Source organism: Narcine bancroftii, chromosome 3 (assembly GCF_036971445.1).
Source record: "Narcine bancroftii isolate sNarBan1 chromosome 3, sNarBan1.hap1, whole genome shotgun sequence".
Lineage (NCBI taxonomy): Eukaryota > Metazoa > Chordata > Chondrichthyes > Torpediniformes > Narcinidae > Narcine > Narcine bancroftii.
Window position 1 is genome coordinate 103,064,106 of NC_091471.1, and position 25,809 is coordinate 103,089,914.

General features: G+C 41.3%; 1 protein-coding gene across 1 annotated transcript in view; it reads right to left on the reverse strand.

Annotated features, from left to right (window-relative positions):
- The window catches only part of spata18 (spermatogenesis associated 18), a 72,469-nt gene that overhangs the window by 11,913 nt on the left and 34,747 nt on the right, over positions 1-25,809 (reverse strand). The window contains exons 8-11 of the mRNA XM_069923090.1: positions 8,088-8,246; positions 6,353-6,528; positions 3,495-3,618; positions 2,163-2,237 (exon numbers count right to left, since the gene is read on the reverse strand). Of these exons, the coding sequence (XP_069779191.1) occupies positions 2,163-2,237; positions 3,495-3,618; positions 6,353-6,528; positions 8,088-8,246 (534 nt within the window). The remainder of the gene's footprint in view (positions 1-2,162; positions 2,238-3,494; positions 3,619-6,352; positions 6,529-8,087; positions 8,247-25,809) is intronic.

The window sequence follows — 25,809 nt, forward strand, 5'->3', positions numbered from 1 at the left end:
TCAACTCTACAAATCTCTGTTAAGACCACATTTCGAGTATTGAGTTCACTTCTGGTCACCTCATTATAGGAAGGATGTGGAAGCTATGGAGAGGGTGCAGAGGAAATTTACCAGAATGTTGCCTGGATTGGAAAACAAGTCTTATGAGGCAAGGTTAGCAGAGCTGAGGCTTTTCTTTTTTGAGTGTAGAAGGATAAGAGGAGACTTGATAGAGGTCTACAAGATTTTAGGAGGCACAGATAAGGTGGACAGTCAGCACCTTTTTCCCAGGACATGAATGGCAAACGCCTGAGGACATATGTACAAAGTTAAGGGAGGGAAGTTTAGGGGAAGACATCAGGGGTAGATTTTTTTGTTTTTTTTTTTTACACAGAGAGTTGTGGGTGCCTGGAATGCCTTGCCGGAGATAGTGGTGAAGGATGAAACATTAGGGGCACTTAAGATACTCTTAGACAGCCGCATGGATGAAAGAAAAATAGAGGGTTAAGGGGTATTGGGTTTAGTACTTTTTTTAAGGAATACATTGGTCGGCACAACATTGAGGGCTGAAGGGCCTATACTGTGCTATAGTGTCCTATGCTCTAAATTTAGACATTCAACACCATAAACAGGACTTTCCGTCACTGGGAAAACATACAATCTCTTCATAGATGGCGCTGGATCGAGCCCAGGTCATTGGTGCTAACTGCACACTAACCATGTCAATACATGAGGCTATAGGCAGACATGTCAGTGTGGCAGTAGTGTGTACAATTAAAATGGATGGCTAATGGGAGGTCCTTGCTGTTGCAATCGACAGAATGAAGGTGTTCAACGAAGTGATCTCCCAGTCTGTGTCCAGTCTCCCCAATATAGAGGAGACCACATTGGTAGCACCAATTGCAGTAAATGACCCCTACAGATTCGTAAGTGTATTTGGAGGAACTGTTTAGTGTCCCAAAGAGAGGTGAGGGAAGAGCTGCAAGATTTTACTCCAATCCTATTATTAATGATATGGATGACCCCAATGTTGAAATCAGGTTCTATACATGGTGTACTGTTAAAAATGTCCATTGCAGGTTACCACAACTTCCAGCAGAACAAGGAAGTGAGTATGCATTCATCACTAACAAGAATTAGTTATCCCAAGAGTGATATCAACCATACAAACACAAAACCAGATGGGTTGGTCATCATATAGGCAACCTGCATCAATGCTCATCTTCTGTGGTCATTCTATCCCCAGAGTGCTCAATTTCTTCATGGACTGTGGTTCTGATAGTGTAAGGCTCTGCCAATCCAAGTGCATCTCATGTAAAAATGCACAGCACTCTATAGTTAACAGAAATACCGACCGGGCTGGGAGAAATGGAACTGGTGGAATGCACAGCATTGGTAAGGGCCCATGTTCCATTGAATAGGTGCCCTGTTTAATCTTGTGATCTCCTCGCTGCTTCCTTGGAAACAATGCTGCATGAGGAAGAATCTGAGAAGTGGTTGGCAATGCATGGATGCCTGGAATTGTATTTTTAAAGTTTTTTTTCCTCTCATGCATCAAAAGCTGTAAACCATTAACTGAAATTGAATATTCAACAATTGCAAAGGCAAGGGGGATGAAAAGCAGTCCCTTGCAGTTCCCATTTACTTCAAAGCAGAGTAACAAAAAATGTTTTTGAAAAAAAGAGGGCTGAGAGTAGGTTGTGTGCCAGACAGCTGAATCAGACAAAGAAAGACTCACAAAAATCAGTTTGTTTTCAATGCAAGTACTTGAGATGAATATTTTAACTGACCAATATCTGCATTTGTTACCACAATATTGGTGGATAGTAAACTGACATAGAATAGTTCAAGGGAGTAAATAAATGCCAGACAAAGCAACAAAAGTCTTGCTTGAAATATCACAGGCATACAATGGTGGTCTATCACTGAATTTGTCCCACTAACTCTTGCACTGCAGAGCAGAGCACTCTGACCAAGTCTCTGCAAGTCACTGTTATCTATACTTGCTTCCTGTACACACCATAACTTACCGTTCCTGTCAAAAATAATGGAGCGAAAGCAGAGATAAAAATAAATTAGGTTTAGAAACACACACAAATATGAATTAACTACCTTTAACACTTTGGTTAAAGCCCGTACATCTAATTTTTTTATTCTGGGAGTAGTATTTCAAAATCACCTACCAGGCCACAGTCTGGGTTGGTGGAATGGAAACGGACAGGACTGGAACTTCTGCTTCGGCTTTTACTGGGTGCCCACTGGATCAATAAAAAGTACAAAATCATTATCAATAGAAAGGGTGCCTCTTCCCATATGTTTGAAACAATTCTATCGCTCTGCTATGCAAGAATACCATACGGTAAAGGCTCCAAACAAGTCGAATATCAATCACAGTTGAAATCTTTTGATCAAAGAGAACACAAGGCTGAAGGAGTATTTTCCTTCACCCCCCCTCCCTTCCACCCCAGTACACTCTCATTTTATAGAAAGTAACATATGTAAAGTTTTCTTTTAAAATAGCAAGGTCCCTCTCCTGCTGTCATCCAACATGAAAGGCTACTTTGAATGCTGGATCAGCTCCACTGAAATAACAGTGCCCACATCTTCTGAACAGCATGAACAGGGGACAGCAGTTGGAAATCCCCAGTAAATCATATTAAAGATAAAGAATGCAGAGTCTTCATCACAGTTCACTAACTTATAGCAGAATGTAAAATATTTACAAATGTTATTGTCATCAAAATCACCCGATCTCAACTTTTGTTTGGTTATGACCCCCTTAGGACTCTGAACAAAGTTTATGGACCCCTTTCCCTGTGAAGAGGTCAAGTTTATCAGAATCAGAATTTATTGTCATGAACATGTGCCATGAAATGTGCTAGGTGGATTTTTCTGTACTTTTCTCCTATCGATTACATATAAAATATTTAAAAATATATTTTATGATTTCCGTCCATGGCTCTCCTTAAATGTGCTGTGGCCTCCAAGGAGGCTGTATGACTCCTGTTGAGAATGGCTGATCTAAATGTACTGCACACAAAGTTCACATCTGCTCTTTGGAATCAGATCATGACTGTGAAGCAAACAACCATCAGGTTTAATTTATTTATAAAGAAAGCAGTAATAATTGAATCCAGTTACTTGCTACTGAGATAATGGGAAAATGTGGAATTAATGAGGAACAAGATAGCAACACGTGTGCCTTGCCCAAAATATCTGTCCAGATGTTGTTATCAACGTGGGCTGTTAGCCAATTATTGATGTGGTCCTTCACAGACAGGACTTCACAGACTGTTTCCAGTTGACGTTTCACTTGTACAGACTGGAGTTTCCACTTGTACTGACTGATAGCTGGAAACTTTCAGGAAATAAACCTTTGGAATTATCTTCCAATGAAATGGATTGGAGGAGGATATAGAGGTAGGGTGCAGCTGGGACATGAAGGGATTTATAAACATGGATAGGAATCACAGGCCACATTTGACAGTTCTTCAACAAGCAACTCTTCTATTTACCAGAGCTCCCCTCTTTGTGAATGCTTCTCCTTTGGCAACAATGATGTCATTTTCTACCAGGGTTGGCCAAATGTGATAAACCACCAGGGGAGCAGTGAAATCAGAGTCGTAACTGCGGCGATACCTGGAAGGAGGAAAAAAGGTTAATCTTGAGGAATGATGGCACTCCTTGCAGAAAGGACAACATTTGCCAATTCACAAAAGAGGAAATTGAGAAAAAGCCTCTTTATCCTGTGAGGCATAGCTATAACAAAGGTCCATTCCACAGGACGTGGACCAAATATGGATGGATGAAATTAATATAGTTCAGCCATTATTTCAATAAAATGTAGTACTAGTTCAAGGGGCTGAGTAACCTTTTGCTGTTTGTTTGAATAGTTAGAATATGGAACTTGCTACCAGAAGTGATAGCAGAGACATTTAAGGGAAAATTAATAAACAGAGGAGGAAGAAAGGAATAGATAAATGAGCTGAAAGAATTAGATTAAAAATAACTGTGTGGGAGGAGATTCCTTTGGAGCATAAATGTTGGTTTGGGCAGATGGTCTGACAGAAACAGACTGTTCAACACAGAAACAGGGCATGATGCAAAGAGCTTTCTAACACAGCTAATCAATGTCAGCTTTGTGACATATGCTGACCAATGCTTTACACTGTTAATTTATTACACCATTGGTTGAATCTAGTTTCAGGTGTACACGCAGTCATTCAACTTAATGAACAGCAGCAAAACTAGTTTTTAAACAGTTCTTGGAATATCAAAATGGCTTTGCAAGATTTACTCATAATCACAGCTAGTGTGCTGCAATGGGGTGGGGGGTAAGTATTGCAGAAACAGAGGGATAATGAATTAATTTCAGAAACAAATTATTAAAATGTGACATCTAAAGGCAGCAATGAAAGTAAAGCTGATAACGTATTTATCAATTAGAGTCTGCCCGAATTGGATATGCAATGGATTCCACAATAATCAATTCAGACCAAGCTGAAACATTAACTCTTCTTTCTCCACAGATGCCACCATAACTGGTTATTTTCAGTGTTTTTTTTTTACTTTTACTTCATATCTGCAGCATCTGCCATATTTGGGTTTAGAATGGACCACAAAGCATCAATGAAGGGGAAAAAAATCTTCTACAGAATTCACTCTCTAAATATAAATGTATCATGGTATAATCAGTTATTCATACCTTTTGGAATGGTCTTTTTGCAATAACACTTCTCCTGTGCATAAGAATTAGGTTCAATGTTTGCCCTTGATTTTAATAATATCCTAGTAACAAAGGTTGGTAATGTAAATCAGTAAGTTCACGTTCACATGGAATTATCTTATCTGTTGCTTTTGAATGATGCTGCTTCAACTTTTGAAATAAACAGGGAGCACTATAGTAGCAAATAGAAGGCCACATGAATCCACAAAGTTTCTGACCCTAATAAACCTAATAGTAATTTTTAGTTTGAAAAGTCAACTGGGATACCAACAATTATAAGTAACTTCTGTTAAAAATGTCATTGAATATCCTGTAACTCAGAAAGTAAAAGATTCCCAAGGAATATTGCAGCACTAGATGCTTGATGGAAGTTTATTAACTCATAAAATTGTCATCAAAAATATAGTCTAAAGACAGAATACTGCCAGTTAAGGATAGGATTTCCAATTGCGCCAACTTAACACAACTAATCAACTGAATATCTATAAAAGGTCAATGAGTCAAAGACATTGAAGTTTACAGTTTGTGACACTAGTACAATTAAAACTATGCTCAAGTTCCAGGTCCTTTTCCTTCCCCAATATTCATTCATGATTTATGAAGTCTCATCCCTGACTGGCTCTCAACAAAGTCAACATTTCTGGTTTGAGAGGCTGGCTTTGCTTAAAAGGGCATTTTTTAACTGAAGTGTCTTATAGGCAATGAAGTATTATTAAAGTGTAACCACTGATTTAACAACAAGAAAACTGGCAGCCAATTTGCATTATGGTAAATTATCCAGTATTCCTCGTCATAAACCTAATGGTATTATCATTGCTCAAATCATCTTCCCCACGCACACTGATCGAATACATCTTTAATTCAACAACATTTCTCTCAGCTTCTGCACCTTCTCCACATGAGAAAATTCTTGAACTTTGGAGGAATAAAAATTTCCTCTAACTGAATATTGGGGAAACATTGATGATCTTCACAACTAGTCTCCCAATGTCATCTACTCTACCCTCTTCATGGCAATTGTGCCCAACTGAACCAGGTGGTTACTTCCTCGATGTCATAGTGGATAAGAGTTGAGATTCAGTCTATGCATTATCCCATTAATTCTGCCATTAACTTCACCTATGCTTTTGTTACTCCAGACCACATAATACCAATGGATTCCTGGAAGTTTCTGCTCCTTCTATTCTGCAGAAACTTGGGCAGCAGAGTTTTAGATTTTCTTTTTAAAAACTCAGTGCACATTGGATCATGTCTATTAATGTGCACTGCCTCCAAGGGAAACAGTGTCTCAGTTTTGAAACTTCTGCTTTCAAATAGTCCAAGCCCCTCCCTATCCCTGTAACCACCTCTGATAGGCAGTGATGTCTGCTCTCTGCTAATTCTGTATTTGATGGCTCTGCCATTAAAGATCTGGATTTTAAATGTCATCGATTTCAGCTCAAGGATTCTTTCTCAAACATTTATCTCATTAACTCTCTACTCCTTCATGACTTTCCTTAATCTGTCCAATATCTCCTTATAAAACCAGGCATGATATTTTTATTTGGCCATGTTCCCATGAACTTTATGGGATGTTTTGTTATGTTAGAGATGTTATAGAAATGGAGTTTGGTGTTGCTGTTATGATAGAATGGAAGCCACTCTTACTTATTCTCATTGAAGAGTTCACCATCCGCCGAGAAGGCTATGTCAAGTGGGGGCTCCAGTGTCTGCATGGCAAAGGCTACCCGACAAATTTCACGGATAAAACTGCTGATCAATATAAGGTCAACTTCAGGCAGGATGGAGATCTTTGGATGGACGCTAATGCTACGGATCACATCCTGTTGAAATACAAGTTGTTCTTTTTAATGGACTGTCCTGCAGTAAAACACATCTGATCTGCTATAAACACCCCACAGCATCATCTTTGGATTACAGACCTATCGGACTCATTGGCTGATTTGTAGCCTCAGAAAATTTCATTAAATTAAGTTAGAGTTCAGATTATACTGCGAGAAGATGGACATTAGAGGCCATCTTAAAGAATTGGTGAAGTTGAAATATTTCACATGTCAAAACGTGGTGAGTACCCCAATACCTAAATTTCATTCGGTACACAAAAAAAATCTTAATTTAAAGATGGCAATCAGCCAGCATTTAGTTCTAATTTAGATTATCATAAAACAATGTGAATATGGTTATATAAATGGTGACAATTATATTTTATTGTTATGTTATACATTAAACCCCTCACCCTGATGAAAATCTAATTTTTATATATAGGATAGATTACCCATGAAAGATGGTGTTACTCATGAATGAGGAAATCAGCTCCTCTTATTACAGCAGCACATTTTGCGGTGCCCAAGTATCTCACATGTGACACTGGGAGTCTATTTCCAATGGACAAGATCTCTCTGTCATTGGAATGCAAGTGGGAATTATATGTTTCACAGCTTGTGCTTTTTTCACCATTCCATCTAGGTCAGGAAAAGCAAGAAGGACTACTATCCAGAAATTAGAACATTTCATTTCAGATAGCATCAGTTGCTGGTTACTCTTGGACCAATCTTCTGTTTGAGTGCTGCTGGCTCCCGGACCATGTTTTAGCTGAGCACCAGTGACCTGGCCCAGTTGGAACCCTTTAACTGATTTGACCTATCTGCTCTCCACACATTCACCAATGACTACACAAGGTGCTGACTCCCTTCCACTCATGACCTCACAGTGGACCTTCCAGCCAGAGCACAGCTGAAGGCCTCATTCACCCCCCAATTGCAGCCCCCTCCACAGACATCTTCCCAACACTATTTTCTGAATGTTCCCACATTTCTCAAGGATCAAGAACTCAAATGGTCAAACACTAACCCTGAAGCTTGAACCTCAGACACTGAACACTTTGGGTCTACATCAAAACAGTTATGGGCATACCACATGACAACTTTTCAGTGCTGCATTAAAGGTACAGATGGATTTCTCGGCCACTAAATATTTCTATCACTAGTGTTTTACGTGAATACCTCCTGGACCTAAAACTTTGTCCTCTCATTTATAATGCGACAATTAATATCTTTTAAAATAATGAAAATCATTAGTTGAGTGCATTTAATTTACCTAAATGATCTGTTACTTCCATCTTAGTTTTTGCTCACTAATCATTTTGAATTCTTAAACAGTGTTGTTGTGTCAAGATCAACTTCACAATCACAAAAGTATGTTTCTGAAAATTGAATTGAATGTGAGACGTTCAGAAAGAACCTTTAATTCTTGGAGACGGTTGGCATAAATTATTCAACTAAACTACTCTTATACAATAAAGAAAAGGTGAACGTTTTAAGTAGAAACAATAGTGTAAACTATGACCTACAGCAAAATTGATATACCATTTATTTATACATACATTAATACTGGATTGGACATCGTAGAGATCTAGGTTGCGAATGATGTAAGTCATCACGTTGTCATCCAGTGACTCTGGCCCATGGTGGGAAGGTGACAGTGTTTTCCGTACTTGCAGTTTGAATTGTCGGAATGCCATTTTTGCAGCTTGGAATGCTTCCTAAATTCAATGACAGGTGAAGCATTCAGCTTAGCCTCAATTAACCTGTAGTGTATGATCCTTTACAGTAAAATCCATCCCCATCTTTGCTCCATTTGTCTTCACGGACTTTCACTGTGGAGCACAGATTTAAATATGCAGCTTGTTTGGATTAATGCCTCTCTCTCAATGATTATAGAATAATCCTCGTACAAAGGGAGATGGTCAATAAAAAAAAAACAGAAAATGATGGTAGAAGAGAAAGAAGTTTTTCTTCTACCTGCCACCCATTTCCTCTATATGTGAGCCAGTGTTCCTCCCCCTCCTCCTCCTCCCGCCACCTTTTTAGACAGACATCTGCCTGATTTTCAACGCTCCAGAGGAATGGCTCAGACCCAAAATGTCGATGGTCTTTTAACTTCTATGGATGCTACGTTATGTGGTGAGTTTCCCCAACTCATTTGTGCAGTAAACAACAGCATCTGCAGATTCATGCTTAACAATAACATTGCAAGAAACCTTTGATTTTCTGCTTATTCCTTCTGTGGTTGACCACTGGATGCTTTCTTCTGTTCACATGCTATTGTGAAATACACAAAAGACAAACAAAAAAGCAATAGGACACTCTGGGAAATCACTGTATGTATATTTTGCTGTCTGGACACGCCCCATTAGCTGACACTACCTATGGCTCCTCCCACAGGCTCCTGAATAAAGGTGTCTGTCCCACAGCCCCACCCCAGTTCAGGACAGTCGACCAGCATGGACGTGCCTCTATTCTATTGCTAATAAAAGCTTATCAGTTTTACATAACTTCTAGTCTTTTGGAGTTATTGATGATGCATCAATTTTATTAGCAGTTAATTTTGATAATGGAGCAGATCCTAAAACCAGAGAAGTTAGAAATCGACCCACAATCGTTTGTAGCCTCTAACAACTTCGAACTCTGGTTGTGTTGCTTCGAAGTGTTCCTGCAGGCATTATCTACTATAATTCGATCAGAACAAGCTGTAGGTACTACATTTCCAGGTCAGGTCCTTGGTATATTCAATCATCAGGGACACCAAGTCGTACCCAGAGGTGACAGACATCCTGAGGAAGGTAAACGAGGTCTACATGAGACACCTCCTGACTACTTAAAAACAGTGACGGGGGATATTGAGTGTTGAGTACCTCGGGGCCCTGCAAACTCTCAGCCAACATTGCGACCACCTCATGGTTGCTCCGGGTGCCACCATCCTGGGACATGGGAGGGCCGCAACCCTGCAGAATGCCACCACCGCACAACCCACCAGCAATCCAACTACAGCCGCTGTACTCTGCGAGTACTTGAAGTGCTATTTCTGTGGCCTGAACAAGCACTCAAGGAAATGCTGCCCGGCGAAAAACACAGTTTTCTCTAACTGTGGGAAGAAAGGACATTACTCAAAAGTGTGCAAGTCCAAGTCACTCCAACCCAGCAGTGCCGAATGCAGGCCATGGGGGTCGCTATCTTGAACACCGCCATCATTGAAATCCAGCAGCGCCATGTGCAAGCCATGGGGGCTGCCATCTTGGACGCCATCGTGGACATTGCCATCTTGGGACAGAACACCCGAACTCTCCACCACAGCTATAGAGAGCAATCTGGTAAGCTTCTTCTCCTACCATGACCAGTGGGTCCCCAATTATGCAGAAAAGGCCTGCCCCCTCATTCAATCCACCTCCTTTCCCCTGACATCAAAGGCTCATGCGGCCTTCAGCCGTATCATGACAGACAATGCCAAGGCCACAATATATGCTGTGAATGATTCCACCCTCATTCCAGGTGGAAAGCGATATGTCCGACTTCACCCTGGCTGTCACCCTTAACCTGGCAAGCAGACCTATTGCCATCTTTTCCAGTGCCTTCCAGGGCCCGAAAATTTGACATTCCTCTGTCAAGAAGAAGGCCCAAGCCATTGTCGAGGTGGTATGGCACTGGAGACGCTACCTCGTCAGCAAACGATTTATCTTGCTGACTGACCAACGTGCAGTTGTTTTCATGTTCAACAACCAGCAGTGAAGTAAAATCAAAAACGACAAGATATTGAGGTGGAGAACTGAATTTTTCACCTACAATTATGATACCTTGTACTGGCCTGGGAAACTCAATGAGCCCCCAGATGCTCTATCCCACTGAAAATGTGCCAGTGCACAAATAAACCAATTGCAAGGCCTCCACAATGACCTCTGCCACCCTAGAGTCACCAGGTTCTTTCACTTTATCAAAGCCTGCAATCTGCCATACTTCATTGAGGAGATCAGGACAATGATCAGAAACTGCCAGGTCTACGTGAAATGCAAACCTATCGACCAGACAGACCACACGTAAAAAAGGCTACCCACCCCTTTGAATGCCTGAGAATTGATTTCAAAGGACCCCTCCACACCTCTGACTGCAACATGTACTTCCTCAACATCATTGATAAGTACTTATATTTTCTGTTTGCCATCTCCTGCCCGAACATGACAGCTGCTACATTCATCAAAGCCCTACGCAATCCCTTCACCCTGCTTAGGTACCTCTGCTATATCCATAGCAACTGGGGGATCCTCTTTTATGAGTGATGAGCTGCGTCAGTTCTGGCTGGCCACAGATATTGCCATGAGCAAGACCACCAGTTACAAGCCCCAAGGGAGGCAGGTGGAAAGAGATAACACTACCATCTGGAAGGCCATCCTCCTAGCCCTGCAGTCTAGAGGCCTTCCAGCCTCCCGCTGGCAAGGTGTCCTCCCAGAGGCGCTCCACTCAATCAGATCACTCCTATGTACAATCACCAATGCCACCCCACATGAAAGAATGTTCTCCTTCCCTAGGAAGTCTGCTTCATGGACCACACTGCCAGCCTGGCTGATGTCCCCAGGGCCGGTCCTACTCTGAAAGCACATGAGGAGCCATAAGTCTGACCCACTGATTAAAAGGGTCCATATTCTCCATGCCAACCCCCAATATGGCTTACCCTAATGGGCACAAGGACACAGTCTCTGTTAGGGATCTGGTGCCCTCAGGGGTTCCTGAGACTATTACCAATCACCCACACCCCCTTCACCTGTCATTACACATGATGCACCAGGGCCATGGCATGTTATCTCAGTCCCAGCATATGACATGCCAGACTCTTCATCACGCCTTCACCAAGCTGACAGCAACAACTACATAAAGGTGTTCCAAACTGTCTAGGACTCAACAGCTGCGCCACAGCCGGTACTATGATGGTTGCAGTGGCAAATCAGACCACCTGAAAAAATTAATTTGTAGTAACACCTAATTCACTTCACCCCTCCAGACTCTTTCTAAAACAAGGGGTCAATGTGGTAAACCACTGTATGAATGTCTAGCTCTCTGAACACATCCGTTTGGCTGACTGTACCTGTGGCTCCTCCCACAGTCCCCTCCCCAGTTCAGGACAGTTGACCAGCATGGATGTGCCATCATTCTTTTGCTAATAAAAACCTATCAGTTTTACACAACTTCTAATCTTTTAGAATTATTGATGGTGCATCAAACTGCCCATCGAGTCTGCCCCATCATTTAATCATGAGCTGATCCACTTTCCCACTCAATCTCATTGCCTGGCCTTCTCCCCATAACCTTCAACACCCTGGCGAATCATTTGATTCCATATCTTTAAAATTCTATTATTAATAGTAAAAGGAAAAAGCTTATTTTAATATAAAGGTGTTTTATCTCAATCTATTTTATTCCATAATTCAATTAAATGTTTCACTATAGGTGGGCCATTATAGCCAATTAATAATTTGGTATTTCATTTATAAATAAATTTTAATATAGATTTTTCATCTATTTTAGTTAATTCTATATTAGCCCATGTTAAAAAAATTATCTAAATCAAACATTTCATAAATAAATTTCAACTGAGCAGCTTTAAAATAATTTTGAAAATGTGGAAACTGTAAACCTCCTAATTCAAATTTCCAAGTTAATTTCTCTAAGGATACTTTTACCATTTTACCTCTCCACAAAAATTTCATAATTATTAAATTTAGATCATTAAATTTTTTTAAGGTATATTACAAGGAATGGATTGAAAAAGATATTGAATCCTTGGAAAAATATTCATCTTTATACAATTCACTCTGCCTATTAAAGTTATAGGTAAATCATTCCATCTAATCAAGTCCTCTTTAATTTTATTAAATAATGGTAAATAATTCAACTTATATAAATTATCTAATTTTTATCAATTTTAATACCCAAATATTTAATTCCATTATTTGACTGTTTAAATTGAACAATTTTTTAAACATTTTTTTTTTACATTGAGTATAGTCTCCTTCAACCAAAGGCATAATTTCACTTTTATCCCAATTAATTTTATAGCGTGATAGTTCACTATATTCCTTTAATCTCATATACAATGAACACAAATAATTTTCAGTGTCTGTTAAGTAAATCAAAACATCATCAGCAAATAAATTAAACTTAAATTCATCAGAACTAACTTAGCAATAATATCTTGTCTTATTAATTGTGCTAAAAGTTCAATAGCTAAAACAAATAAAGCTGGGAACAAAGGACATCCTTGTCTAGTTGATCTAGTTAATGAAAAAGCAGAAGATATTTGTCCATTTGTCACCACTTTAGCAGAAGGGTTTTTACATAAAGTTTTAATCCAGATTACTTTAAATTAAAAAAATTCCACTCTAATCTATTAAATGCCTTTTCAGCGTCTAATGACAAACCATTGCTAAGTCAGATTTCTTCTGAGAACAATGAATTAAACTAATTAACTTAGCAATATTATCTGCAGAATACTGTTTTTAACAAATCTAGATTGATCTAAATGAATTAAATTTGGTAAATATTTAGCCAATCTATTTGCTAAAAGTTTAGCTACAATTTTATAATCAACATTCAACAATTAAATTGGTCTATAAGATTCAGTCTTTAACAAATCTCTCTCTTTCTTAGGTATTACTATTATAATTGCATTAGAAAAAGACTCCAATAAGGAATGGACTTACATTGCCTGTGTCAATACCTCCATTAATGGAGGCATTAACAAATCTTTAAAATTCATATAAGATTCAGATGGAAAACCATCTTCACCTAGAGACTTGCCATTTTGCATAGAGTTAAGTGCATTAATAACTTCTTTAACTGTAAATGGGGAATCTAAATCTTCATGATCTTGGCAATTTAAAGAATGAAGATAACTTCAGATAATAATTTATTAATCTTTACTACATCATGATTAGATTCAGATGTATATAAATTAGCATAAAAATCTCTAAAATAATCATTTATATCTTGAGGTTTATGTAATTTTTGAATTTCTTTTAATAGTTATAGAAGCCTGTTCTGTCTTCAATTGCCAAGCCAATGCCTTATAAGCCCTCTCACTCAATTCGTAATATTTCTGTCTAGTTCTCTGAATTAATTTCTCTGTTCTATAAATCTGGTGTTGAAGCACATCAGCTCCTGTCTGAGCAATGACATGGATACACTCCAGTTTGCCTACTGTAGTAACAGGTCTACAGTGGATGCCTTCTCACTGGCTCTACAAAAAGCCCTGGAACACCCGGACAGCAAATATGGATTCATCGTGATGCTCTTTAATAAACTACAGTTTGGCATTTAACACCATCATCCCCTCAAAACTGATCAGCCATCTCCAAGACCTGGGAGTTAACACCCAACTGTGTAATTGGATCATGGATTTTCTCACCTCCAGATCACAATCAGTGAAGATTGGTAAGAACTTCTCCTCCACAATCTCCATCACCAACAGAGCACCACAGGGCTGTGTTCTTAGCCCCCTGCTCTACTCACTTTACACCAACAACTATGTGGCTCGATACGACAATGACTCCATCTACAAATTTGTCAATGATACCATGGTAGTGGGTTGGATAAAGGAAGGGGATGAGTCAGATTTAGGAGGGAGATTGAAAACTTGGCTGAATGGTGCACAAACAACAACCTTGCCCAAAATCTCACCAAAACTAAGCTGATTATTGACTTCAGGAAAGGAAAGCCTGAGGTATACAATCCCGTGATCATTGAGGGAATCAAAGGTGGAGAGGATGATCAAATTTAAGGTCTTGGGAGTCACTATCTTGGAGGATCTTTCCTGGACCAAACACACCAAAGGCATCGTGAAGAAAGCACGCCAGCACCTCTACTTCCTCAGGAGTTTGCAGAGGTTTGGTAGGACATCAGAAACCCAGGCAAATTTCTGCAGAGGTGTGATGAAAAGTGTGCTGACTAGCTGCATCACAGGGACACCAATATCCCTGAGTGTAAAGCCCTCCAAAAGGTAGTGGAACATGCCCAGGACATCACAGGCAGAACCTTCCCCACTATTGAGTACATTACAGGGAACACTGCCATCAGTGAGCAGCAGCAATCAGCAAAGACCCAAACCACCCAGCACACACTCTGTTCTTGCTGCTGCCATCAGGAAAGAGGTATAGGTGCCACAAGATTTACACTACCAGGTTCAGGAACAGCTGCTACCCCTCCACCCTCAGACGCCTCAATGACAAAATCAATCAGAGACTCATTTAATGTCTCTAACTTGTGGACTTTATTTGATTTTCTTTTATTCTCTCTGCATTGCAGTCAGTTTGTTCACCTTCATTATCTATTTATAGTTCTTTGTTTGTTTACATGTTTATACTGTGTATAGTTTATTTTTTGCACTACCAATTAGTGATAATTCTGCTGTGTCTGCAAGGAAAAGGAATCTCAGGGTTGTATGTATGTACTCTGACAATAAATCTGAAATCAGAGAGCTTGGCACATTCTGCTTGCCCTTTAATTTAACTTCAAGCAATATACAACAAACGTATCCTCCCAAATCATCACTTGCCAATGTATGATCTATTCCTGACTGTTAACCATCAAAATCACATTGGTTCCCTTTTGCTGTAGATTTTAAAAAGTGAATATTACTCACAACAAACCAAGGGCAAATGCAACAATAAATGGTCTTTACTGCCATCAGGTGTCCAATCATTGCAACTGCGTGCCCTGCATCACTCCAACAGAATGAGAATCAATCTTTACATGGAGTTTATAAACAATTAAGAAATTCCCTTTCAAAGCAGTTAGCCAGCCAGTGGGAAGATAAATCTCATAATGTAGACACTACTACAATTGACAAAGATTTGTGATAATAAAAACATCAACTGTATCAATAAATTGAAAATAACATAGACAAACACATCATGAACAGTTTGTTATAAGAATTCAGAATAACACTCAGTACAAATGAAACATTGAAAAAACAATGTGTTATCTGAGCATCACCATCTTATCAGGCTGTTGGTCACAGGTTAGGAAGTTCCAAAACTTCGATTACAGCACAAAAACAGGCGTAGTCAATGTTATTGCTCTGGCTAACGCAAGCTTCCTCCCACCTTTCAGTACCTTAACCCATCAGTTTCCTCTCATTCTTCTACCTGTGTCGTGGCTGCATACTTACATGAGCATTGAGTAGGGCCAGTCACTGCTGGTGACGCATCAGTGGTGATGTTCACGAAATGTAGCACGCATGCATGGGGTCGGAAGGAGGAGAGAAAGGTGTGTCACGGACTCCTGTGGGTCTGCAGTGAATCAGAAAGGCTGGACAGTGTAGCGTGACCACAGCTGAAGGTGGTTGATGAAGAGTTAAATAAAGTGTGAGGTGGGCTCACTTCACTGACAAAAGACAAAGGAGGCAAAACCCAACACCCAACCCCAACCAACCAATTTTCCCTTGCAACCGCTGCAACCGTGCCTGCCTGTCCCACATCGGACTTGTCAGTCACCAACGAGCCTGCAACAGACGTGGACATACCCCTCCATAAATCTTCGTCCGCGAAGCCAAGCCAAAGAAGAAGAAAAAAAAGAAAGAAATAAATAAAGTGTTGACACATTTTTGCCGAAGACCATTGAGTGGGTCCTTTTTATTGATTGTGCAGCTTGCATTCAGCAGCTATTACACCTAGTGGCCCCATTGGTTCACAGCACCTTCTGGGTAAGAATGGAAATGCCGGATGATAAAATCATTACCGAGTTAGTCGCAGAAGTCAAGCTTAAAGTTCCCACCATGTTTATAGACATCGTGTGGGAATGGTTTTCAATCTTCAAGGCACATTTCCTGTCACTAGGTGTAACTGGAGAAACTCAGCAGAACAAATAGTATCCTTTATATAGCAAAGATAAAGATGCATAACAATGTCTTGGGCTTGGGCCCTTTATCAAATCAGAAAACAAAGTTCACTTTGCCGAAACCGCGTCTCACGGAGCAGATTGCTTGCGAGGTGGAAGACGTGCCAGTGAATCCAGACTAACACATTTTTTATTTTTCACACTATGAACCATACTGACCAAAATACACACAAACATTTCCCTCTTGAATATACAGTGTCATTTTCTCCCCTTTTACCCCCTCCCTTCCCTCCCTCCTTCACCCCCCTTCCCCACCCACTCAACGTTCAACATATATGATACATTAAACCCATTAAACAATGTCATCACACAATGAAAATAAACAAGAAATTTGTGTCTTCTACTTTTACATACTGGGTCAGTTCATTTCATCTTCTTCTCCTTCTGTCATTTTAGGTGGTGGAGGTCCGTGGTGGGACTTCTCTGTTGCGTTCCATGTACGGTTCCCCAATTTGTTCGAATACTGTGATGTTATTTCTTAAATTATATGTTATTTTTTCCATTGGAATACATTTATTCATTTCTATGTACCATTGCTGTATTCTCAGGCTATCTTCTAATTTCCAGATTGACATAATACATTTTTTTTGCTACAGTTAAGGCTATCATAAGAAATCTTTTTTGTGCTCCATCCAAATCGAGTCCAAGTTCTTTACTTCTTATATTACTTAGAAGAAAGATCTCTGGATTTTTTGGTATGTCGCTTTTTGTGATTTTATTTAATACCTGGTTTAGATCTTCCCAAAACTTTTCCACTTTCTCACATGCCCAAATTGTATGTACTGTTGTTCCCGTTTCCTTCTTACAGTAAAAACATCTGTCTGATACTGTTGGGTCCCATTTATTTAACTTTTGGGGCGTGGTGTATAGCCTGTGTAACCAATTATATTGTATCATGCGTATTTATTGTATTTCTCATAGTTCCGGAGCACAGCTTTTCCCATGTTTCATTCTTTATCTTTATGTTTAGATCTTGTTCCCATTTTTGTTTGGGTTTACAGCTTGTTTCCTCATTCTCTTTCTCTTGCAGTTTGATGTACATGTTTGTTATAAATCTTTTAATTATCATTGTGTCTGTAATCACAAATTCAAAACTGCTTCCTTCTGGTAACCTCAGCCTGCTTCCCAATTTGTCCTTCAAGTAGGTTTTCAGTTGGTGGTATGCAAACATTATACCGTGAGTTATACCATATTTGTACTTCATTTGTTCAAAAGATAATAATTTATTTCCCGAAAAACAATTTTCTATTCTTTTGATCCCTTTTCTCTCCCATTCTCTAAAGGAAAGGTTATCTATTGTGAAAGGGATTGGTTTTGTGTCAATATTAATTTTGGTAGTTGATAATTTGTTTTATTCCTTTCTATGTGAATCTTCCAAATGTTGAGCAGATGGTCCAGTACTAGGTTGCACCAGCTTTTCATCTGACTTATATAGTATATGTTCAGGTACCTTCTCCCCTATTCTATCTAGCTCTAATCTGGTCCAATCTGGTTTTTCCCTTGTTTGATAAAAATCTGAAAGGTATCTTAATTGTGCTGCTCTATAATTCTTAAAGTTTCGTAGCTGTAAGCTCCCTTGTTTATACAATTCTGTTAATTTATCTAGCGCTATCCTCGGTTTCCCCCCTTTCCATAAGAATTTCCTTATTATTTTCTTTAGCTCCTTGAAGAATTTCTCTGTTAGGTGAATTGGTAACGATTGGAATAGGTATTGTATTCTTGAGAAGATATTCATTTTAATGCAATTTACCCTTCCCATCAGTGTTAGTGGTAAGTCTTTCCAATGTTCTAAGTCGTCTTGTAATTTCTTCATTAATGGCTGATAATTTAGTTTGTACAGATGGCCTAGATCACACATGTCAAACTCTGGCCAAATTATATTTGGGCCGCAAGATCATTTCAAAAATTTATTAGAGGTGGCCCGTCCTGCAGCAAGAGCCGATGCTGTTTTTTGGTAATGTCACCCCCACCATCCTCCCCCTTCATTGCACATCCTTCCCCATTGTAACACGAGAAATTGTAACACGAGAAGTCTGTCGATGTCCTCAGCCGGCAAGCCAGTTGGAAGGCTCCCCGCACAACCAGTCACTTCTCCCACCTGTCGAGCGGTGCGGCGGATTAGCGAGCGCCTGTGATTTCCTGTCGGCGCGACGGGCACGGCAGGCTGCGCACGGCCCTCGGGCAGCACGAGCCCCGCGCGACTGGCACCGGACAGCCCTTCCACAGCGCGAGCGCACTTCTCCCGGTCGCCACGGCCTTCAGCGCTTGCACCCGCGCGGACCCCAGGGTCGGCTGGTTCGGCCCTGCACGTGAGGAGAGAGATGGTGGCTGTCCGCAAAGGCTGATCGTCAGCGCGCTGGGCCTGAGTGGGTGGGTAAGCAGGGGTGGGCAGAGGGTGTAGGTGAGGAGTAATGGGCAGGGGAAGTTATGGTGGTGCGAGGGGCAGTTAGAGGGACGGATGAGTAGAAGGAGGGGTGGATAGGGAAGAGGTAAAAGGGGAGGGGCAAGGCGAGTAGGGAAGGGGTGATTAGAGGGTGAGAGACGGGTAGAGGGAGGAACAGGTTGAGGGGAGAGGCAGTAGAGGGGCGTGTATAGGATGGGGTGGGTAGAGGCAGAGCGAGTGGAGTGAGGGGTGAGAAGAGGTTGGGTAAAGGACTGGTCAGGTAGAGGGATGGTGGGTCGAGGGTGAATAGAGGCCTAGAGCCTGAGGAGTGAGCAGGAAATGCTGAGTCCTGATGCAGGCCAAAATGGACACAGCCTGTGAATGCTGACTACATCTCCACAGGGACCAAATATGTTTCCCTCAGGCCAGAGTTTGACATGTGTGCTTTAATCCAATTAATATATTTCTCTGGTAGGTTGAACCTCTGTAGTACTTTGAATATATAATTCCATTCTACTCTGTCAAAGGCTTTCTCTGCGTCTAAGGCAACTGCCACTGTTGGCGTCTTGTTTCCTTGTACTGCATGGATTAAGTTAATGAACTTACAGATATTGTCCGTTGTTCGTCTTTTCTTAAGAAATCCACTTTGATATAGTTTTACTATTTTTAGTACACAGTCGGCCAATCTGTTTGCTAATAGTTTAGCTATTATCTTATAATCTGTGTTAAGTAGAGATATTGGTCTATACGATGCTGGTGTTAGTGGATCTTTCCCCATCTTTGGTATTACTGTAATTATTGCTGTTTTGCATGAATCTGGCATCTTTTGTGTTTCTTCAATCTGGTTAATTACTTCCAGGAGAGGAGGAATTAATAAGCCTTTAATAAGCCTTTAATAAGCCAAAAAAATTTTTGACCTTTGTATTCCAGTGGCTTTTTGTCTTCTCTCATTTTTTTTATTGCCTTCTCCAATATATTCTCTCTTGTCGTATATCTCAGGATTTTACTAGAATAGATCTTGGTTTTTGTTGTGGCTGTGGTTTTGGGGCTAATGTTCTGTGTGCCCTTTCTATTTCCATTCCTTCCTGTATTTCTGGCATTCCTAGGACCCTTGGGATCCATTCTTTTATAAATTATTTCATATCTTTGCCTTCTTCATCTTCCTTAAGGGCCACTATCTTTATATTGTTTCTCCTATTATAGTTTTCCATTATATCCATCTTCTAAACTAACAACTCCTGTGTTTCTTTAACTTTTTTATCAGATTCTTCCAATTTCCTTTTTAAGTCATCCACTTCCATTTCTACGGGTGTTTCTCATTCTTCCACCTTGTCTACTCTTTTCCCTATTTCTGTCATGACCAGCTCTAATCTACTCACTTTTTCTTCTGTACCTTTTATTCTTCTTTTTATTTAATTAAATTCTCATGTCTGCCATTCTTTTACTGCTTCCATATATTCTTCAAAAAATTTTCTATCTATGTACAGTCCATTCCCTTTAACTTCTATTTCTCTGTGCAGAGCTTGATGTTCTCCCTCCTCTTCCCCTGTGTCCGCTCCAGGACCTGTGTCCTCTACCTCTCTTCCTTGTATCTTTGTTTCTTCTGACTTTCTTGTTGGACTGTTTATCTCAGTTTGTTGGGTTTTTTTTAATGGTGTCTTGATGTTGGTCCTCTTCCTCTGGGCTGGTCATCTGCTGTGTCTCTGATTTCCTTTTTTCATTCTCCTCCCTCCCGTTCCCGTTATTTTCTATATATTCCCGCTGGGAGCCCTGCTGTCGGGTCTTTCTCAGCTGTTCAGCTTCCACAGCTGGTCCCCCCTCACATCGGTGTTGTCTTTGTCGTGCGCATCGCGGTTGCACACCTCTGTTTGACTCCGTGAGCCATCTTCGTAGTCCTGCGTTCGGTGGGTCGCGACCCTGCGAGGTTTCCACTGACCTCAGGGAGTGGGCTCTGTCATGATAATGAATATGTATGAGATGTACCGGAAGTCACGTGGTAGGAGAGAGGGATAAGAGCACAAGCAGGAGAACAAAGGAAACTGGAAAATAAAGACACTGAGAAGTTTACCTGATAAAACTTGTGTTTGATGTTTTATTAACTTCACATTTCGGGCCACAAATGTGACATTGGCGACGAGGATGAAAGAAGCTTGAAGAAAATTAAAGACTAAAGAAGATTACAGAGGATTACAGACAACTTCAGGGTGATAAGAATTTTCTCTTTGACTCAGTACTTTTGGGGCTGAAATATTTCCTCATGGCTGGGGCAGACGGTGACTTTCTAACATATAGTGGAATTGCTCATTTTGACCCAACGGGTGATGCAAGCACTGTAAGTGTGAAGTGGAAGGCATGGCTGGAAGAATTTGAATCCTACGCCGACAGTCGTGGCCTATTCCTAGATACCGGTACAGTTGAACATAAAGCGCAGAGGAGGGCGTTACTTCTTTTCACTGCTGGTCCCGCAGTTCGGGAAACATTTAAGACACTTTTGAATACTGGAAGAAAGGATGAGTACCGGAAAGCAGTAGATGCATTAAATGCACACTATCTTCTTTGGCTTGGCTTCACGGACGAAGATTTATGGAGGGGGTAAAAGTCCACGTCAGCTCGTTTGTGGCTGACAAGTCCGACGCGGGACAGGCAGACACGGTTGCACCGGCTGCAGGGGAAAATTGGTTGGTTGGGGTTGGGTGTTGGGTTTTTCCTCCTTTGCCTTTTGTCAGTGAGGTGGGCTCTGCGGCCTTCTTCAAAGGAGGTTGCTGCCCGCCAAACTGTGAGGCGCCAAGATGCAAGGTTTGAGGCGATATCAGCCCATTGGCGGTGGTCAATGTGGCAGGCACCAAGAGATTTCTTTAGGCAGTCCTTGTACCTTTTCTTTGGTGCACCTCTGTCATGGTGGCCAGTGGAGAGCTCGCCATATAACACGATCTTGGGAAGGCGATGGTCCTCCATTCTGGAGACGTGACCCACCCGGCGCACCTGGATCTTCAGCAGCGTGGACTCGATGCTGTCGACCTCTGCCATCTCGAGAACTTCGACGTTAGGGAACATCCAATGGATGTTGAGGATGGAGCGGAGACAACGCTGGTGGAAGCGTTCTAGGAGCCGTAGGTGATGCCGGTAGAGGACCCATGATTCAGACACTGAATGCTACATTTCAACGCCATTTGTTTCGGAGAACGAGACAAGAAGATGGCCAGACAATTGCTCAGTACGTGACGAGACTACGCCAGCTAGCTGTTGGATGCAATTACATGCCAGCTGATTTGGACAACCAATTATTGGATCAAGTCGTACAGCACTGCAGATCAGATAAACTAAGAAGACGTCTACTGGAAAGAGGGAGTGAGTTGGAACTCACCGATGCTTTAACCATTGCTGCTGCATTAGAGGCTGTTGAAGGGCAATTTCATATCATGACCCTGAAAGACAACTCAAGCCAGCAAGTTAAGAGGCTCTCACATCGCCATAACCAGCTAAGATATACGTCGACACAGGACGTGGAGTGTTATCGATGTGGAAACCGAGGTCACTTTGGAAAAGACCCATAATGCCCGGCCAAAGGCAAAGTTTGCAGAAAGTGTGGAGGTAAGGACCACTTTGCAAAGAAGTGCAAAAGCAAGTCCAATGCAGACCAGAAGAGGAAGAGTACAACTTCCAAAGGCAAAGCCTGGGGGAAAGGAAAGTATACTGGAAAGAAAGATACCATTCGCCAGATAGACGGTGACGATGATGATACCCAGGACGAACAGAGTTGTTACCAATTTACGTTGAATGAAGTACATCATGAGAAGGTCCCAGTGATCATTGGTGGAGTGACAGTGCAGGTCATTGTAGACTCAGGCAGTGACAGTAATGTGATTGATCGACATTTATGGGAGAAGTTGAAAAAGAAAAAGATTATCTGTACCTCAAAGAAGTGTTCCAAGAAACTGTATCCATACACAGCAACCAAGCCGTTGCAGACCATTGGATGTTTTACTGCAACTGTTGAAGCTGGAGATAAGTACACCGAAGCAGAGTTTATGGTCATAGAAGAGAGGGGAGAACCATTGCTGAGTAGAAGCACAGCGCAAGACCTGGCAATACTTCATATTGGAGCTTGTGTCAATTCAATTCAGTCATATGAGGATATGAAGCAAGAATTCCCTGCAGTCTTCCAAGGAGTAGGAAAGCTGAAAGGTCGACAATTGAAGCTAGCGGTAGATGAAACGGTCAAACCTAAGGCACAACCAATGCGCCAAACTCCGTTTGGACTTCGTGGGAAAGTCGAAGCCAAAATTAAAGAATTGATCAAACAAGACATTATTGAACCGGTGGAACATTCGACACAATGGGTCAGTCCCGTAGTGATTGTGCCCAAACCAAAGGGTGACATCAGACTATGTGTTGACATGAGAATGGCCAATGAAGCTATAATTAGAGAATGACAACCTATACCAACAGTAGAGGAAATACTTCAAGAACTAACTACCAGCAAGGTATTCTCAAAAATTGATCTGAAATGGGGCTTTCATCAATTAGAGTTGGATCCAGGTTCCCGAGATGTAACAACATTTGTGACTCACTGTGGATTGTAACGTTACAAGAGACTATCATTTGGAATTAATGCAGCTTCGGAGATCTACCAGTATGAAATCCATCGAGTGATTCAAGGCATTCCTGGAGTTGCCAACATTTCTGACCACATCATAGTCCATGCACCAACGAAGGAAGAGCATGACAAACGGTTGAGGCGTGCACTATCTAGGTTACAGGAGGCAGGCCTTACCGTGAATGGAAACAAGTGCCAGTTCGGTGTGTCAGAAATGGACTTCATGGGACACAGACTTACACGGGAAGGACTAAACCCTGCAGAGGCCAAGGTGAAAGCTATTGCAGAGGCACGTGCACCTCAGAACGCAACAGAGGTGAGGAGTTTCCTGGGATTTGTCACTTTTTGTGCAAAGTTCATTCCTAATTTCACTACAGTGGCAGAACCACTAAGGAAACTAACCAGGAAAGGTGTACCATTTCATTTTGGATCTGAGCAGAAGAAAGCGTTCACAGCGCTGAAGCAAAGCCTGACAGATGCAAAAACTCTTGGATATTACGATCCGGCGGCATTAACCAAAGTCATAGCGGATGCCAGCCCGGTTGGTTTAGGAGCCGTTTTGGTCCAGATGCATGATGGAGGACCAAGAATCATTGCCTATGCCAGCAGATCGTTATCAGATGTGGAAAGAAGATACTCTCAGACAGAGAAAGAAGCACTCGGACTTGTATGGGCCTGTGAGAGGTTCCATGCATATTTATACGGCATTGAATTTGAACTCATCACAGATCATAAGCCATTAGAGGCGATCTATGCACCTAGATCCAAACCATGTGCCAGAATAGAGAGATGGGTACTCAGACGACAACCCTACAAATATAAAGTAATCCACATTGCAGGGAAAACAAACATTGCAGATCCGCTGTCCAGATTGGTGAAGGATGGTGGTCCAGAATCCAAGTCAGAATTGGGAACAGAAACAGAGAGCTTTGTACACTTCGTAGCTATTCAGTCGACACCGAAAACTGTGACTACGAAGGAAGTCGAGAGAGAATCCGAACGTGATCCAGAATTCATGGAAGTAAGAGAATGCATACAGAGTGGACAATGGAACAAGTGTACTCACAAGGCTTACATTCCCATTAGAGACGAACTTTGTTGCATCGGACAGTGTGTATTAAGAGGTTGCAGATTGGTGATACCGCAAAGATTGAGACCGAAGATCGTATCCTTAGCGCATGAAGGACACCTAGGCATTGTTGGTACCAAGCAAAACCTTAGGACCAAGGTATGGTGGCCAGGTTGTGATAAAGACGCAGAGAAATTTGTTAAAACTTGTCACGGATGTCAAATCACAAGTAGGAGTAATCCGCCAGAACCAATCCAGAGTACGTAACTCCCGACAGGACCATGGATCGACGTAGCTGTTGATTTTCTATACCTTTACCGACGGGTGAATCAATTATGGTCGTGATAGATTACTAGCGCAGATACTATGAGTACGTGGTGTTGAAGTCCACAACCACTGAAAAAACAATACAAGCGTTAGCAGAGAAATTCGCAAGTTATGGATTACCTGTTACATTATACTCTGACAATGGTCCACAATTCATTTCAGAGACATTTGCGGAATACATGAGGACCACAGGTATCCACCATCATAAAGTAACTCCAAAATGGCCGCAAGCCAACGGAGAAGTAGAGAGACAAAATCAATCCTTTGAAAAACGATTGAGGATTGCACACGCAGAAGGACAAAATTGGCGAGAAGCATTGCTATCTTATGTGGCTGTCTATCGAGCAACTCCTCATGCAACCACTGGAAAAAGTCCTGCAGAAGCATTTTTTGGGAGAAAAATCCGCACAAAAATGCCAGAAATAAAGGAAATCCGAGACGACCAGGAGATGAGGGACCACGATGCTGAAAAGAAAGGTGCAGCAAAGCTGTACACAGATTCGAAACGTGGAGCCAAGTACTCAGACATCATGCCAGGAGATAATGTTCTAGTGAGGCATGAAACTGGTGGTAAGCTAGACACACCTTATTACCATCAACCCTATACTGTCGTATCCAGAAGTGGCAGTATAGTGACAGTCAAGTCTCCGACTGGAGTCCTGTATAAGAGAAATGTATCAGGTGTAAAAAGGTACCAGTCCAGAGATACATCGAGCGAAGAGATGCTGAAACTGAGAGACCTGATGATATTCCAGAGGCAGTTACTAGCACTCCTGATGAAGTGACTAGAGCGCCAGAAACACCCGAAGCCGTGGCGAGCAGTATTTCCGACACCGAGAGTGAAAAACCGAGAAGCGACGACAATATCGCAGGCAGGCCGAAACGAAACCGGAAAGCGGCCAAACGATACGAAGACTTTGTGCCATAGTTTTAATAAGAACTTTGGGACAGTATTTAATCTTATATCATAAAGTGCATGTATGAGTGCTGTAGGAAGTAAACTTTATG